General features: G+C 44.6%; 1 protein-coding gene across 7 annotated transcripts in view; it reads right to left on the bottom strand.

The window, feature by feature from the left end:
* CCDC171 (coiled-coil domain containing 171) overlaps positions 1–16,292 on the bottom strand; it is a 207,451-nt gene that overhangs the window by 132,914 nt on the left and 58,245 nt on the right. For all 7 annotated transcript variants that reach the window (XM_077921218.1, XM_077921217.1, XM_077921222.1 and 4 more), the window contains 3 exons: positions 13,877–13,979; positions 4,540–4,646; positions 1,663–1,752 (listed from right to left, as the gene is read on the bottom strand). In XM_077921218.1, coding sequence (XP_077777344.1) covers positions 1,663–1,752; positions 4,540–4,646; positions 13,877–13,979 — 300 coding nt within the window. The remainder of the gene's footprint in view (positions 1–1,662; positions 1,753–4,539; positions 4,647–13,876; positions 13,980–16,292) is intronic.

Genomic DNA, 16,292 nt, shown 5'->3' with positions numbered 1-16,292 from the left:
GCCCTGTTTAGGGAAGGTTTTAATTATTGATGTTTTAATGTACAGTGGTACCTCTAGTTATGAACTTAATTGGTTCCGGAGGTCCGTTCTTAACCTGAAACTGTTCTTAACTAGAGGTGTGCTTTCGCTAATGGGGCCTCTTGCTGCCACTGCGCTGCCAGCACACAATTTCCGTTCTCATCCTGGGGCAAAGTTCTCAACTCAAGGTAACTCTTCCAGGTTAGCAGAGTTTGTAACCTGAAGCGTTTGTAACCTGAGGTGCTTGTAACTCGAGGTTCCACTGTATTTTTAATCTTTTGTTTAAAGACTGGTTGGGGAATAAATAAATAAATAAATAATAAAATCTACAGTCAAATGCACATATCTAAATATCTATAAGAAAAGCCATTTACTCCAGTTATAATCTACAACAACAACTACTACCACTAATACAGAGTTTAACCCCAGAGTTGGATAATGATAATGGAGCGGTTTCTATGAAACCATGTTTTTCCTCCCTACAACCACCCTACAAACTTCTAGTGTTTTAACAAACATATCTAGAGACACCATTTCCAAAATCTGAAAGGGTTCAACTTTCCAGAAATTGGGAGATTTTCCCCATGGAAACACTTCAAAAGTTAGTGGTTAGTGTTAGGGATATAGTATTAAGCCCAGATAGGGGACACATGGTGCCTCTGACAGGAGTCAACAGGATATACCTGACTCATCCAAACGAAAAGACGACTATTCAAACAAGAACAAGAATACTTTTAAGGCTAAGATTCACACTGTAGGCACACGAATTAAGGAAACACAATGAGGAAAATAAAAGTATAAAATAGGTTTGTATTGGGTTCAGAGAAGCAAGAGTGGAACACTGCTTTTGGAATGGGGTTCCCCCATCAATTTCTCTTCCTTGCTGACCACTTTCTCTCCCCCCCAACCCCCCAACCCCCAGAACTCCTGAGAATCTGGAATTCCTTTAGAATGGTATGTGACATGGAATGGGGGGCTGCAGCAGAAAGTGGGGGGTCACCTTGCACAGCTGAATTGCTTTTCAAGTTGCACAGGGCACCTTTGGTTAAACTACTCAAGCAAAAAGTTGGTTAGAACAACATTCTGGCATTCTATCATATCTTCAGCGACAGGTTATCAGCCCTAAACCATTTATTCTGGACTAAACCATTTATTCTGGACTAAGCCATTTATTCTGGACATGGGTGGCACTGTGGGTTAAACCGCAAAGCCTAGGGCTTGCCGATCAGAAGGTCGGCGGTTCGAATCCCCATGACGGGGTGAGCTCCCATTGGTCAGTCCCTGCTCCTGCCAACCTAGCAGTTCAAAAGCACGTCGAAGTGCAAGTAGATAAACGGGTATCGCTCCAGAAGGTAAACGGCATTCTGTGCGCTGCTCTGGTTCGCCAGAAGCGGCTTAGTCATGCTGGCCACATGACCCAGAAGCTGTACGCCGGCTCCCTCGGACAATAAAGCGAGATGAGCGCCGCAACCCCAGAGTCAGTCACGACTGGACCTAATGGTCAGGGGTCCCTTTACCTTTACCTTTAAGCCTACTGAAGCTCATGAAACACCCAAACATATGTTTTTCAGGAGCTCCTTTCCCCACCAAGATGGAAATATATTTAATGCAACGAAACATTTAGGGATGTTAATATAGAGATACCTGAAGTTCTTGAGCTTGAAAATTTAGTTGGTGTTGTGAAGCTTCAAACTCTTTTGCCATCTTCTCAGACACAACTGTCATTCTCTTTAGCTGGGAGGGATAGGTGAGAAGGAATAATAAAATTGCAATATAATTGCTGACAGATGAAGTACGATCCTATGCACACTGACTTTTCTAGCAGTAACCCTCACTGAACAGAGCGTCCATTGCCATAATACTTGTCAGTGTAAGCCTTGATGTTTTTGTAGTTTAGCATGTTTCCTCTTTTATTATATCGCGGTTTCGCTCTCCACGGTATTCCCTCTAACCGGCGTCACCTAAAGCTACACAAAGTGTATTTTCTAACTGTCAGCCACAACTGGGTTCCAATAAAATCATTAGCCTCTCAACTCTGCAAGCCTCTGCATGTCTACTCAGGAGTAAGTGCTCTTGAGTTCCATGGGACTTTGCAAGCAAGGACATATGGATTTCAACCCAAGTGCGGCTCGATGTATACTTTTAAAATCTGCTAAAACAAGCCCAATGGTCATGATTAATACAGTCATACCTCGGGTTACAGACGCCTTGGGTTGCGCGATTTCGGGTTGCGCACCGTGTCGAACCCGGAAGTACCGGAACTGGTTATTTCCAGGTTTCGGCGCTTGTGCAAAGGCAGAAACACTAAATCGCGCTTTGCGCATGTGCAGAAGACCAAATCACGACCCACACGTGCACACACACAGCGCTGTGGGTTACGAACGTGCTTCCCATACGGATCACGTTCGCAACCCGATCGTCCACTGTATACACATCCAAAATACGTGAAGCAGGACGAAGCTGTGTGGATCTTTGTGTATTTTTAAGCAGCTAACACTCTTTCACAAGCCCAAGAAGCTATGCAAGGTGCAACAAGGGGCTGGTTTTGAATGAAGATGCCTAGAGATTATCTAATTTTTTTGTGGCTGTTGTTTTTCCAGAAAGTTTAGTTACTAATTACATTAAAGGGAAAGAGAGCTAGAAGACGCTCTCAGTGAGGGAAAGGGAAGAAGGGCATAGAGCTGCCCCATCTGCATATCATGCTCTCAGTGGTCTCTGGCTCCATATGACAACTTCAGGGTCGAGCACCGGCAGTCCTACTGGGAAGTCTTGTGGCAGGTCATCAGTTGGCCCCGCACTGCTTGCGATTCATTTTCCTTGACAGTTCATTCTTCTTGCTGACAGAACACTCTCTCTGCTTTCTTAACAGCCACCCCCTTGGTCTCCCCCACCGCTGTCTCTGGCATCATTTCACAACAAAACAACCTTCCCGAGCCAAGGCCTGCTGAGTCGACTTTTCAGCGGCGCTGAAGATCAGGTGCCATTCAGCCTCCCAAATAAAAATTCACAGTGGATATCCTGCGTCTGGTCGCTCAATCCTAGGCCTCGGAAGGCTGCTAAACATGTGGGTTGTCAACAGGAGAGACCTAACAGGGGCTGCCGTGTACAGATATGGCTTTATTTTGTGCCCCTCTGAAATGATCTGGCATACTTGATTTTGCAATTTGGCTGCTTGCAATTATTTACTATAACGGACCAAAAATACTTCTTAACATTCTTATGGTTCAGTATTTTAGAAGTGTGTGTGTGTGTGTGTGTGTGTGTGTGTGTGTGTATGTCTAAAATACTGAACCGTGAAAATACTGAAAATACACAGTGGTACCTCGGGTTAAGTACTTAATTAGTTCCGGAGGTCCGTTCTTAACCTGAAACTGTTCTTAACCTGAAGCACCACTTTAGCTGATGGGGCTTCCTGCTGCTGCCGCACTGCCGGAGCACAATTTCTGTTCTCATCCTGAAGCAAAGTTCTTAACCTGAAGCACTATTTCTGGGTTAGCGGAGTCTGTAACTTGAAGCGTATGTAACCTGAAGCGTATGTAACCCGAGGCACCACTATACACACACACACACACACACACACACATATTCATTTTGATTTCCCCTTGCTTTTGTCCAAAAACATTTGTCTCTCATAAATTCTAACACAGAGTAATCACTCGGTGCGAGCTCCTGAACTGTTGTTGTTATCATTTATTGCCTGCCCTTCACCTTAAGGTCCCGGGGCAGGTTTCAATTATACTGCCATTGAACAGTTTAAGCTCCAGGATGAACAGGGAAAAATACCCCACCCTGGCAAGCAGTAGAATATAGCTAGGACATATCACAGACCAATCCATAATTCAGCTCAGATGAAGTAATTTGATTTAAGTTCCATTTAACACCTAATGAAGTTAATGAGACTAAACCGACATAAAAAGTACGTGTTTAATGAACTTCTGTTCCTGCACTAAAGTACTAAAATACAAGGTATCTCAATCATTATAAACACTTTAATAAATTAAAAACTCCTATGCTGGATAACTTTAACAAAGAAGTCAGCTCTCTCCAGCAGGACTTAAAATTGCATAAAACATTCAAAGCAGTACAAAGGATCTCAACTTGTAACATAATTGTTTTCCTAACGCAAAAGCATGCACATTTATTCACCTGCAATCACTTTAAGGTACTTATGCCAAAATCACACATTATATATTTATGCTAAAGCCTTCAAAGAGCAGTGGATGATAGGCATCAGGTATGCATGTGTATTCACTAAAAATAATTGGGAAGCACAATGCTTTGCTTGATGTGTATATATTTATATTTTTAAAAGCACACAGCTGAAGAGTTTCCTAAGTTTAAGTGAATCATGACCATAGGGCAAGCTTAGAGGAAGAACAGTGACAAAAGATTATTTCTTTTTCTTATCTGTGAAGCTGTCAACTCAACATTCCCAGTGTTTTGACCTCTGTAACAAGCAAGGAATCTCTAGTATTGGGGGCCGAAGGCTATGTGTAAGGAGCCAAACAGTGCAAGCGTTACCTCATTAGATGCATCTTCCAGCTTGTTCTGGTAATCTGTCAAGGTATGCCTCAAAGTCTCAAGGACAAGAGTGAAGCTCGGAGGTTTATCTTTGTCCTTGTGAATGCCTGGAGAAAAATACAGAATCAAAACAAAGCCCTTCGAGTTGAACAGAAGACAGAAAACTTCTCCAAGAGCAACAGAGATATTTAAATTAGTTGGGCTCCAGTGACAATACAGAATGGTGAACAACCACCGTGTTTTCTCTGAGGCATACTGGAGTAACTGTTCTTTAATGCCAAGCAAAGCTTGAAGAAAACTCTCGCACTGTGGCTGCAAATTCACCACATGAAAAATATTAACTCCAATTTGGTTTCCTGCACGTCATGAGGTCTGTCTCTGATCTTATTTTTTAAAGGGGCCTAATGACCGCAGTTCAGCGTGCCGTTCGGAAATGATAGCCGTCCAAATGAAGCAAATATTTGTTTTTAAGTGTGCGGCATTCGTGCCTTTGTCGCTTCAGGTTCAGTCATGCCTTTCAAAAGGAAACGTTCCTACACGTGCCAAGGAACACAGGACTTCCTATTATGCCTGAGTGCAACTTAACGCCGTTGAAATGTGATCCTGAGCGTTATTTATCTCCCTACCCTGCATGCAAATGGCGGTGGGGAATCCAGTTGGTTATTGAAGCCATTCAAACTCACGACCACAAGGTCCCCAGTGCTCCTTTCACTCTTACCCCCTCCACCCTCCAGCTCAGATTCCAGTATTCCCACTTGTCATAACTGGTACAGTCGTGCAAGACATTTGCTATGAGCTCAGATCATGGTTTGGCATGCCATCAGTCAAGTCACTCTCTCAAGATTTGTGCCAAACTGCAATCCAAGCCCAGTGACCGCAAACAACTTTATCCTAAGGACTGGTCCTGAACGCCCTTCCCAAGAACTAGGAACGAAATCAGCTCAGATGGGCATTTAGCTTCTAGGAATATTTTTTAAAGGAGCAATATCAGGTATTGCTAGAGGAAGAGCCACGTAGATGTACAGTCGTACGTTGGAAGTCAAACAGCTTAGTTCCCAAACATTTTGGCTCCCAAACGTCGCAAACCCAGAAGTGAGTGATCCGGTTTGGGAAATGTTTTTGGAAGCTGAACGTCCGATGGGGCTTTCGCAGCTTCCGATTGGCTGCAGGAGCTTCCGGCAGCCAACCAGAAGCCGCGCCTTGGTTTCCGAACGTTTTGGAAGTCGAACGGACTTCCGGAATTCTGTTCATCTTCTAAGGTACGACTGTACTTCCAAGTTGTTGCATTGCTGCTGTATTGCCCAAAAGGGAACTCATACAGATAAAATTGACAAGCTTTGGCATAATCCCATGCCACATCATGCCTAAAAGAATGTTTCCTGGAATTCTACTCGCACACTGAAGTTCAAGGCCTGAAACACTGTGAGCTCCTGAACAGGCAATATCTTTACAAAAGGTGCATAACAGACTATCCCTTCACATCCATTGTTCCTAGATTGGAGGCCACCAAGAGCACAAGAAAACGTATGCTGCAAATTTTGCCTCTTACATTTCAGAATCTGAAGCTGCGGGTAACAGATTCCACATTTTAAAAAGATCCTTAGAAAACTAATATTTGGGGAAATATCACATTAAAAGACAAAAATACACACACACAGAACTGTCTGAACTCTTAGGGCTAAACTACAGTTTATATCTGGAATTTTTAGTTTTTTAATGGTATGCTTATGCTGACCACTTTGATAGTGAAGAAAATGCAGCCATTCAGAATTGGGTATTTTAGTTTTATTGTTTTATCAAACTGGGGGAGGCAGTGGAAGACAGGAGTGCCTGGTCCATGGGGTCACGAAGAGTCGGACACAACTAAATGACTAAACAACAACAAAATGCTTTGCTTCCCTTGTATTTTATGGTTGCTGCTATTACTAAATACCGCCCTTGGATCTGTCTGGATGAAGGGCAATTTAGATATAATAAATAAATGAAATAAATAGGCTCCCAGTCCCGCTTGGGTCTGCATTACTTTCCCACCAGAACCTGACCCCTCCCTGGTTGCTATTTGCCCCTCAAAGGTGCAATTTGCAGTAATCTGAACTATTTTAATCATCGCTGTACAACTTTGGTGACACCTTCAATAGTTTTAATGAGTTGTGGGTAAACCTTTGTTCTATGTCACCCTTCATCCCAGGGTGGTTTACAATATAAAAACACAAGGAATGCATACCATAATAACAAATAATAATCCCCCTCCACGAAACACAGTTGAACAGGCCATAGATAGTTAACCAGCAAGAAAGCCCAACTACATGGGCAGAAATTTTATGTAGCCTAGGGCTGCCATACACCCGGAATTTCCTGGATGTAGTTGGGATTCGGCTGCCAAAAATGGCGTCCGGGCAGAGTTTTCGGAAACCGGTAAGAAATGTCCAGGTAAATCTATATTGGAAGTGGTGTGTTTTGGGCAATTTTCCTAAAAATAGGCACAAAACTTCATTTTTAAAGATTTTGCAAAAACAAAAAGCTCAACAGCTTTTGTGTTTGTATTTTCACTTTTTGAAATATGGCAACCCTAATGCTGCCTCAGGGGCCACCACAGAGAGTCTATCAGGCTACCTCAGGGGCACATACCAAGCAGACTGGTAACAGAACAATCAAGATATTTCCTCAAATTGACCTCTGCGTCAAGGGCAAGTAATGTGCCAGGAGACCCTGAGCAAATCTCGTGGTGGGGTTCAAAAAGAAAGGACTGAGAGCAGAGAATAACCAGAAGGCATGTTATACTGCCATACAGTTGAAGGTAACTAGTTTTCAGCCAAGAAGAGAGGCTTTCTGGTGGCTTCGTGTAAGCCACTATGAAGGAAAAGTGGGAAATGAACTTAACAAGTACATTTCAAAAATTAGGAAAAATATATAGGACACGAAGCTTTATCCTAGGAGATTTACTGGAGAGGCAAACTCACAATAAGTTTTAACCACAGGAAATACTATTGTAATGCACACATTTGATTATAGGAGCCTTGGGCTCCAAGCCAGTTGCGTGATGCTAATATTTTATGTACGGCAATTCCATCAGGACTTCCTTAAGTTTTCTTAAGAACAATTTCAAAATTATTACCCCACTAGTTTTCTCTTCATTGATCTTGGGTGGCCAAGGTGAGGCATAGGTTGTAGATTTTTTTTATTTTTTTATTTTTGGTGTAACTGGAGAATCCACCAGCCAGTTTATGGCCCCTCAACAATGCACTATCGCTGATCCCCAACTGACAGGTGAGAACCAAATCAAATATTGTGTGTACTGTAGGACATATTAGACTGGTCCTCATATTGTCAACATGTGACACACTTGCCAAAGAGAGTTGGCTGCTGCCATTTTGTGACACAGACCCTCCACGTGTCCCTGTTTTCCAGGGAAGGTTCTGGGTTTACAGAAGCCATCCTGGTTTCTGATTTGATCCCAGAATGTACTGCTTTTCCTTAGGATTCCCTATTTTCATCGTGTCACGGTCCGGTTCACGGGCAATCAAAGTCCCGGCAGGGGACGTCAGGACCAGGGCCAAGATGGCGGGGTGGGAGCAGGAATGGGGGTCCAGAAGCCAGGAGTCAAGAAGCCAAGAGTCCGAGGATCAAGAAGCAAGGAGTCACGAAGTCAGGGGTCCGAGGATCAAGAAGCAGGAAGTCAAGAAGCCAAGGTTCAAGGATCAGAAAGCAAGAAGCCAAACGCAGCAAGGCAGGAAGCGTGTTGCTGTGGCAAAGAGCCGAAGGGAAATGCTGACCTTATATCCCTTCCCGGCTCTTGCCACAACTCTTGCTGTGAGTTACCAATTGGCCTCACCTGTGCGGCCGTGCCTTGCCTCTTCAGAACAAACTTAGGAAGGCCCCAGTCCTGCAAAGTCCTATCAGTCACATGGGCTGGCTGCTGCACACACACCTGACACATCGGAGAAATGCTGAAGGGTATGGAGTCCTGTGACCCTGAGCCAAGGAGATAAATAACTAGACAACCTTTAGAAGGCATCTGAAGGCAGCCCTGTATCGGGAAGGTTTAAAAAAATGTTTTATGTTTATTTATATGTTGGAAGCCGCCCAGAGTGGCTGGGGCAACCCAGTCAGATGGGTGGGGTATAAATATCATCATCATCATCATTGACATCCCTATTTTTATCAGAGAAATGTTTGAGGGTATGCATTTAGCCACATCGTTCCTTACAAGTTCTTATTTCTAGAAAGCCCTTCCTAAAAATTTATATGAATTATGAAAGAGTGTCACAGACCTTGTTTGGTTAACTTAAGCAACCAGGGCAGAATGTCAACCTACAGTGAGAAGTCTACTTTTATTCAACATCAAGACACAGATACACTGCATAGCTGTCAACTTTTCCCTTTTCTTGCGAGGAATCCTATTCGGAATAAGGGAATTTCCCTTTGAAAAAGGGAAACGTTGACAGCTATGATACACTGTCCTTAACTTAGCTTGTATTGTTGACACTGAATAAAAATGTTAGTTCCATGGGAGTCGATGGATAATGTCAGAAGGGAAAAGAAGAAGGAAAGAATCCCAAAACATTGCAAAAAAAGAATATTTTCAACTGCCATCTCTTCCCAGAGGCTACAAAAGGACAGGCAAACTCCAACTCCAGAACTAAAGCACCCACACAAAAAGGCATGTTTCATATCAATAATTATTCCCAGGATTTATTTGTATTGACTTGGCTCTCTTCTCCAGGCAGCCAGTCTCCCTTGCCAAAACCTCTAGCCTAACAAAGCGGATCCAAAACGCTGAGTTCAAAAACTTATTTCCATTCTTCTCGCGTGCCAAAGAGAAAGGGAGCAGCTAGCCAGAATCTGCGGCAGGTTCGGTTCCCCAGGCCACACAACACTTTGTCCTTCTGCCTCCACAACTCCCTAGGGCTAGTCTGGATTCCCCATCGCAAGCGCATTGTTCCAGAAGCACTAAGAAGTTCGTGGTGATTTCATTAACATTCATTTGTTGGGAAAGCTAGAACTCAAGGGGAAACTGCAGGAAGGTCCCGGCCACATTACGAGCAGAAAGCAGACATGGAAGTAACGTCCCAGCTTCCCGGTTGCAATGCAAACAGACTGTGGTTGTGTCATCATTGATCCAGGATCTTCTGGGATCCTCTGAGTCACTCCTGTCTCTGTCCCCCCAAAATATCTGCTATCACATATTCACTAATTAAATTTCAGAAAGTTCGGTGAATGGTCACAGACGTCGGACAGCGAGAAATATTTGAACACACATGCCTTACAGGCCTTCAAAGTAGGCCCCCTCTGATACAGTGCACCGTTGACAACATTCGTAGAGCTGTTCGAAATTTCTGGAGAAGTCCTCTTTTCGTATTGCTTTCAGTTCCCTCGTCACAGCAGCTTGGACGTGTGAAATATTGGAAAAATCTGTGTCCTTTCAGTGCAGATTTCAGTTTTGGGGGTTAAGAAATCCGGTGGGGCCAGATCGGGAGAATATGGAGGGTGGGACAACTCTGTAACCTCAGTAACGATTTCACGCAGAATATGTTCAGGGAAATTTTTAATGTGTGACACCTTAGTTTATTTTTGGCCTTTGTGGAAGCCGCCCAGAGTGGCTGGGGAAACCCAGCCAGATGGGCAGGGTACAAATAATAAATTATTATTATTATTATTCCGCCATCACTCGGACGGACAAACGCCAATCCCGCATCAATAACCCATGACCTTGGTTGACATTTGCCGCCGTTCTGCTCGTCAACGGTCTGCCAGACTGAGGGTCATTTTCAATGGTTTGTCGCCCTTCACGGAAACGCTTAAACTACTCATACACTGTCTTTCGAGTTACAGCTTCATCTCCATACACAACTGTGAGCATTTTGCGGGTTTCCAATGCCGACTATACGTTCAAATATTTCTCGCTGTCCGACTTCTGTGATCGTTCACCGAACTTTCTAGTCACACCTTGTATGATGAGGTCTTGTATAATGTCTTGTACACAGTGGTACCTCGGGTTACATACGCTTCAGGTTACACACTCCGCTAACCCAGAAATAGTGCTTCAGGTTAAGAACTTTGCTTCAGGATAAGAACAGAAATTGGGCTCCGGCGGCACGGCAGAGCAGGAGACCCCATTAGCTAAAGTGGTGCTTCAGGTTAAGAACAGTTTCAGGTTAAGAATGGACCTCCGGAACAAATTAAGTACTTAACCCGAGGTACCACTGTAATGTCTTCAAAGACTCTGAGACAATGTACTAAAATGGAATGTGCCTAGAATTAAGGCTCCTTTGTCTTTGAGTATGTGGCCAATTAACAAAACATTTCCCCTCTATTTATCTCAAAGAAATGGCTCCAAAACGTTTCTTCGATACAATTTCCCTTTGGCTTGAAAACCAAGCTTCAGATCAAACTTATCATTCGCCCCAGCACACTTGAAAAACACATTTTTCAGGGATAGCAGCCAATTGATAGTTATGGACAAAGGGTTGCGTCTAGCTATGGTATACTCAGAGTAGATATCAACAGACTTAAATTAGTCATGCCCATTAATTCCAGTGAGTCTACTCTGAGTAGGATTAAGATCACATGCAACCCAAATAGTATTTTGGTCTTCTTTTTCCATCATTGGGGTGTTTGTGAATAGATAGATTTATTTAAGTATGTGCACACATTCTGCAGAATTAAAGAAAGTGAATCAATGGGTTGATACAGTAAATCTGTGGATATTCCCTAAATTTCTATTTTACACACACACACACACACACACACACACACACACACACACATTTTTATGTTATAAATAATTCAATATGGGAGGGTTTTTTCTCCATTCTACTAGCATTTTGTGGGGAGCTGTAGCCTAACCCTGAGCTGTAGTTTGATATGGACTCTTAAAACAGCAATTCTTTTCTGAATGCTTGTCGCCTTCTGTAAAATATAAGCTCTTGAATGAAGTTATTACAATTGTAAGTGCCTTTCATAATTATGCTTACTTTGGGACTGATTATTATTATTATTATTATTATTATTATTATTATTATTGCTTGTTAGTCACTTGCTACCCAAGCATTTCCTCAAAACATACATTTAAAAACATAAATTATACCATTAACAAATTATGTTAAAAAACACTAACAGATTCATACAGAACACCAAGAACTCAGGAAGCTTTGGAAACACACTAAAGAAACATAATCAAGTAAGCCAGGTTTCCTCAAACTCGGGCCTCCAGATGTTTTGGGACTACAACTCCCATGATCCCTAGCTAGCAGGACCAGTGGTCAGGGATGATGGGAATTGTAGTCTCAAAACATCTGGAGGCCCGAGTTTGAGGAAGCCTGTACTAAGCCCATCGAAAGCTGGGGCAGGGGGCATAAGTCTTTACCTGACACCAAAAGTTTGTCAGCAATGAAGCCAAGCAAGGATTCTTTACAATGATACTTTCCTTCCCTCCCTCTCTTCTCCCTCTGCCCCCCCCCCACTATCCCCAAACCTGCTCTGGAGGCTGGGGAAACCCCCAGAACAGATTTATGGAGTGCCCAAGAAGAGGAGAGTGGAAGTTCTATTGCGCTGCCATTTCTCTAACAGAACTACTTCACCAGAGAGTGCCCTTTGTAAATCTGAGAGATCAGAGAGCAATGGGGAAGGAAGACATGCTTTATATCTGAACATAATTACAGGGGCTCCAAAACAAACTTCAAAGGGACAAGAAGACCATCAAAACTGTGGCCTTTTATAATATATTTATATCTACCCCCATCGTTCAGCCCAGACACCGAGGTCCAGATCCAAGAGGCTTCCGGCGGTTCCCTCACTGCGAGAAGCGAGGTTACAGGGAACCAGGCAGAGGGCCTTCTCGGTGGTGGCACCCGCCTCCCGTCAGATGTCAAGGAGATTCACAATATTCCAATATACCTGAAGGACCTTCTCCACCCCCATCGTCCAGCCCGGACACCAGGGTCCAGCTCCAAGGGCCTTCTGCTGGTTTCCTCCCTGCAAGAAGTGAGGTTACAGGGAACCAGGCAGAGGGCCTTCGCGGTGGTGGCACCCACCCTGTAGAACACCCTCCCATCAGATGTCAAGGAAATAAACAACTACCTGACTTTTAGAAGACATCTGAAGGCAGCCCCGTTTAGGGAAGTTTTCAATGTTTGATGTTTTATCGTGTTTGTAATATTCTGTTGGGAGCTGCCCAAAGTGACTGGGGAAACCCAGCCAAATGGGCGGGGTATAAAAATAAATTATTATTTTTAGTAGTAGTAAAAGTAAAAGTAAAGGGACCCCTGACCATTAGGTCCAGTCGCGGACGATTCTGGGGTTGCGGCGCTCATCTCGCTTTATTGGCCGAGGGAGCCGGCGTACAGCTTCCGGGTCATGTGGCCAGCATGACTAAGCCACTTCTGGTGAAACCAGAGCAGCGCATGGAAATGCCGTTTACTTTCCCGCCGGAGCGGTACCTATTTATCTACTTGCACTTTGTGCTTTCGAACTGCTAGGTTGGCAGGAGCAGGGACCAAGCAACAGGAGCTCACCCAATTGCGGGGATTCAAACCGCCGACCTTCTGATCGGCAAGTCCTAAGTTTAACCCACAGTGCCACCCGCATCCCTAGTAGTAGTGTTGTTGTTGTTGTTGTTTAGTCGTGTCTGACTCTTCGTGACCCCAAGGACCAGAGCACGCCGGTAGTAGTAGTAGTATACATATACACATATACACACACGTGTACATGTATGTATATGTATATGTACGTATAAATGAGACGCTTCGCTTTTTCCGCACTTCCATTTGGCGTGATCACTGCTGCCACCACATGCCAGACAACAGAAAGAAGCAGGTTTGTTTTTGCACATCGGTTGGGGAAGAATCTGCGCTGGCACGGATGCAGTCCTCACCCCCTTCTCAACTGGCTTCTCAAAAAGTTAACACCATAAAGAGGAACATGTGTACACTCTGCGTCCTGCATAACCTTTTTTGGAGACGTGACCTTTAAGTAGCTGAAGGTCGCTTCTGAATTTGGCTCGGTTCAATCAAAAACATCTGTTCCCCTTGTAGGCTCGGTGGAAAGGACTTTTTCTCTCTGCTGGATTCGGAGCGCAGCAAGCGAGCCCTTTCCTGACCGATCACACACAACCCTGCACTTGTAAATCAAGCGTGGGGGCTGACAACAGCGGGGCCGCATCCAGTCACCTCTTCCCAGCTAGCGGGGCCACGCGACCGCTGAGAGAACTGCTCTTATCATGTCATCAAATCAAAGCATGTAGAGAAGAGGGAATGAAAGAGGCATCTGCCGAATTCCCCCAACGTAGCGACTTTGGAACGCTGACAGATGCATCTGTCATTTTCTACCTTCAACTAACCTGCTGTCCGCTTGCCTGACACAGGAAAGCTGTCCAAAAGCAACTCCAGATCTCTCACGTTGTTTTCGCACGTCTCTGTTAGGAAGGCCTGGCGTTTCTTGGCCTGCGTTTGACGGGCAGTGGGGGAGGGTGGGAAGAAGACAAAAAAAAGCAAAGATATTGAGGGCACTAAGTAAGCAAGAAGGGCATCTCACAATCAACACTGCTGCGGGACGCGTTGTACGAAACAAAGCAAAAGAAAGTAATGCACGCAGACACACCAAAATGGTAGCTCCGTGAGCAAACTAGCTCCGTTAAATGGAGAAATGGTATTCAGTTCAAGGAGAAAATGAGTTCTCGTGTAGATCATAGAGTTGCAAAGGACCCTGAGGACCATGTAGTCCAGCCCCTGCCAATGCAGGAATAAGCAGCTGTCCCATATGGGAATCGAACCTGCAACCTTGGTTTTATCAGCACCGGGTTCCAACCAACTGAGCTATCCAATTGGGATTTTCAGATTACAGTGGTGCCTCGCAAGACGAAATTAATTCGTTCCGCAAGTTTTTTCTTCTTGCGAGTTTTTCGTCTTGCGAAGCACGGTTTCCCATAGGAATGCATTGAAAATCAATCAATGCGTTCCTATGGAAACCGCCTTCAGACCAGGTCCGGGGACAGTCTGTCCCCCGACCTCTTCTGAAGGCTGGGGGGGGGGGACAAGGGCTTTTCTTCCCACCGCCCTTCTCCCCACCCTCCCGCCCCGCAAGCTCCAGGGACAGGAGGGCTTTGCTGCTGACCGCCAGCATTTTAAAAGCCCCCAGGACAGCGGAGACTTCTCCGCTGTCCCAGGGCAATTTTAAAATGCTGGCGGGCAGCAGCGAAGCCTCCGCTGTCCCAGGGCGATTTTAAAATGCTGGGGGTCGGCAGCGAAGGCTTCGCTGCCGCCCGCCAGCATTTTAAGATCGCCCCGGGACAGCGGAGAAGTCTCCGCTGTCCCGGGAAGGCAGGCGGGGGGGGGAGCAAAGACTTTTGCCCCCCGCCGGCCTTCAGAAGAGGTCCAGGACCTCTTCTGAAGGCCGGCGGGGGGCAAAAGTCTTTGCTCCCGACGGCCAGCATTTTAAAAGCGGTCCGGGATAGCGGGAAAGCGCAGCGCAATTCCCTGCTATCCCGGACCGCTTTTAAAATGCTGGCGGTGGGGAGCAAAGCCTTTCGGCCCCCGCCGGCCTTCCTGGACCTCTTCTGAAGGCCGGAGGAGGCGAAAGGCTTTGCTCCCCACCGCCAGCATTTAAAAGAGGTCCCCGGAGATTTCCCTATGGGCTTTCTTCTTGCGAAGCAAGCCCATAGGGAAATTCGTCTTGCGGAACGACTCAAAAACGGAAAACTCTTTCGTCTTGCGAGTTTTTCGTTTTGCGAGGCGTTCGTCTTGCGAGGCACCACTGTACTATTGTTAAGGTTTTTCCCCCCCGCTGCCAAGTAGTAGTCATGAACAAACTGGACGTTATGCTGCAATCATGTAAGACGAAGGGTTGCATCCAATGATTTTGAGGGCACAGGGAGAAGGATTTTTTTATATATATAAAAAAAAAATACTGGAATTTTATTTACAACATAATATAAACCCCCACCCCCCAATACACAAATCCACCCTCATTAAACGTGAACATAACATACAGTGACCATAACATACAACAATACAAACAACCAAATAAAAGACTTCCTTTATCCTTTATCTGGCCTCCTTATTTACATCTTATAAACTGTTTCCTTTATGAATAATTATTAATATTTTTCTAATTATAACTTAAATATCCACAAAGTCTCCTGCAGACATTAATCGAAACAAGTCCAGGTATGTATTTTAGGGCACTGTTTTGTGAAGTATTCTCTGCATTTTCCCCATGCTTTTTGAAACTCTTGTCTAGTGTGATCTCTAATTGCCTCTGTTAATCCAGCCAGTTCAATATACTCTAACTTTGTCTTGCAATTCCCTTTTTGTTGGCACGGTTTCTTTTTTCCAGTTTTTAGCAATTAGGATCCTTGCCACTCCTGTGGCATAGAGGAATATTTACTGATCTTCTCTTGCTATACCTGTGTCCGTTATCCCTAGTAGAAAAGCTTCTGTAGGAAGAAGGGAAATGTTGGATGTGACTCGAAGATCCTTCTCTGCTAGAAAATGCACTGAAGGGCGGACTTTGCAGAGGACAAGGGCGAGGGGATGGGAGAATTCAATGGGCAGCATTCAGCTGCATTTTACTCAAGAAAAAGTAATGAGCATGACTGAGTTAGGCCCACTAATTTCAATAGTCTACTTTGAGTAACACTTCACTGAATAACACCCAACCTCTTCTTTCCAGCTGCTTTCTCCCTGAACTCTCCTTCCAAAATCAAGCTACTTGTGGCTATCACCACCACCAATGTTTCCTTCAACAAAGACAGGTTC

Source organism: Podarcis muralis, chromosome 17 (genome assembly GCF_964188315.1).
Source record: "Podarcis muralis chromosome 17, rPodMur119.hap1.1, whole genome shotgun sequence".
Lineage (NCBI taxonomy): Eukaryota > Metazoa > Chordata > Lepidosauria > Squamata > Lacertidae > Podarcis > Podarcis muralis.
Note: the sequence above shows the minus strand (reverse complement) of the source record. Positions and strands in the feature narration are given on the sequence as shown.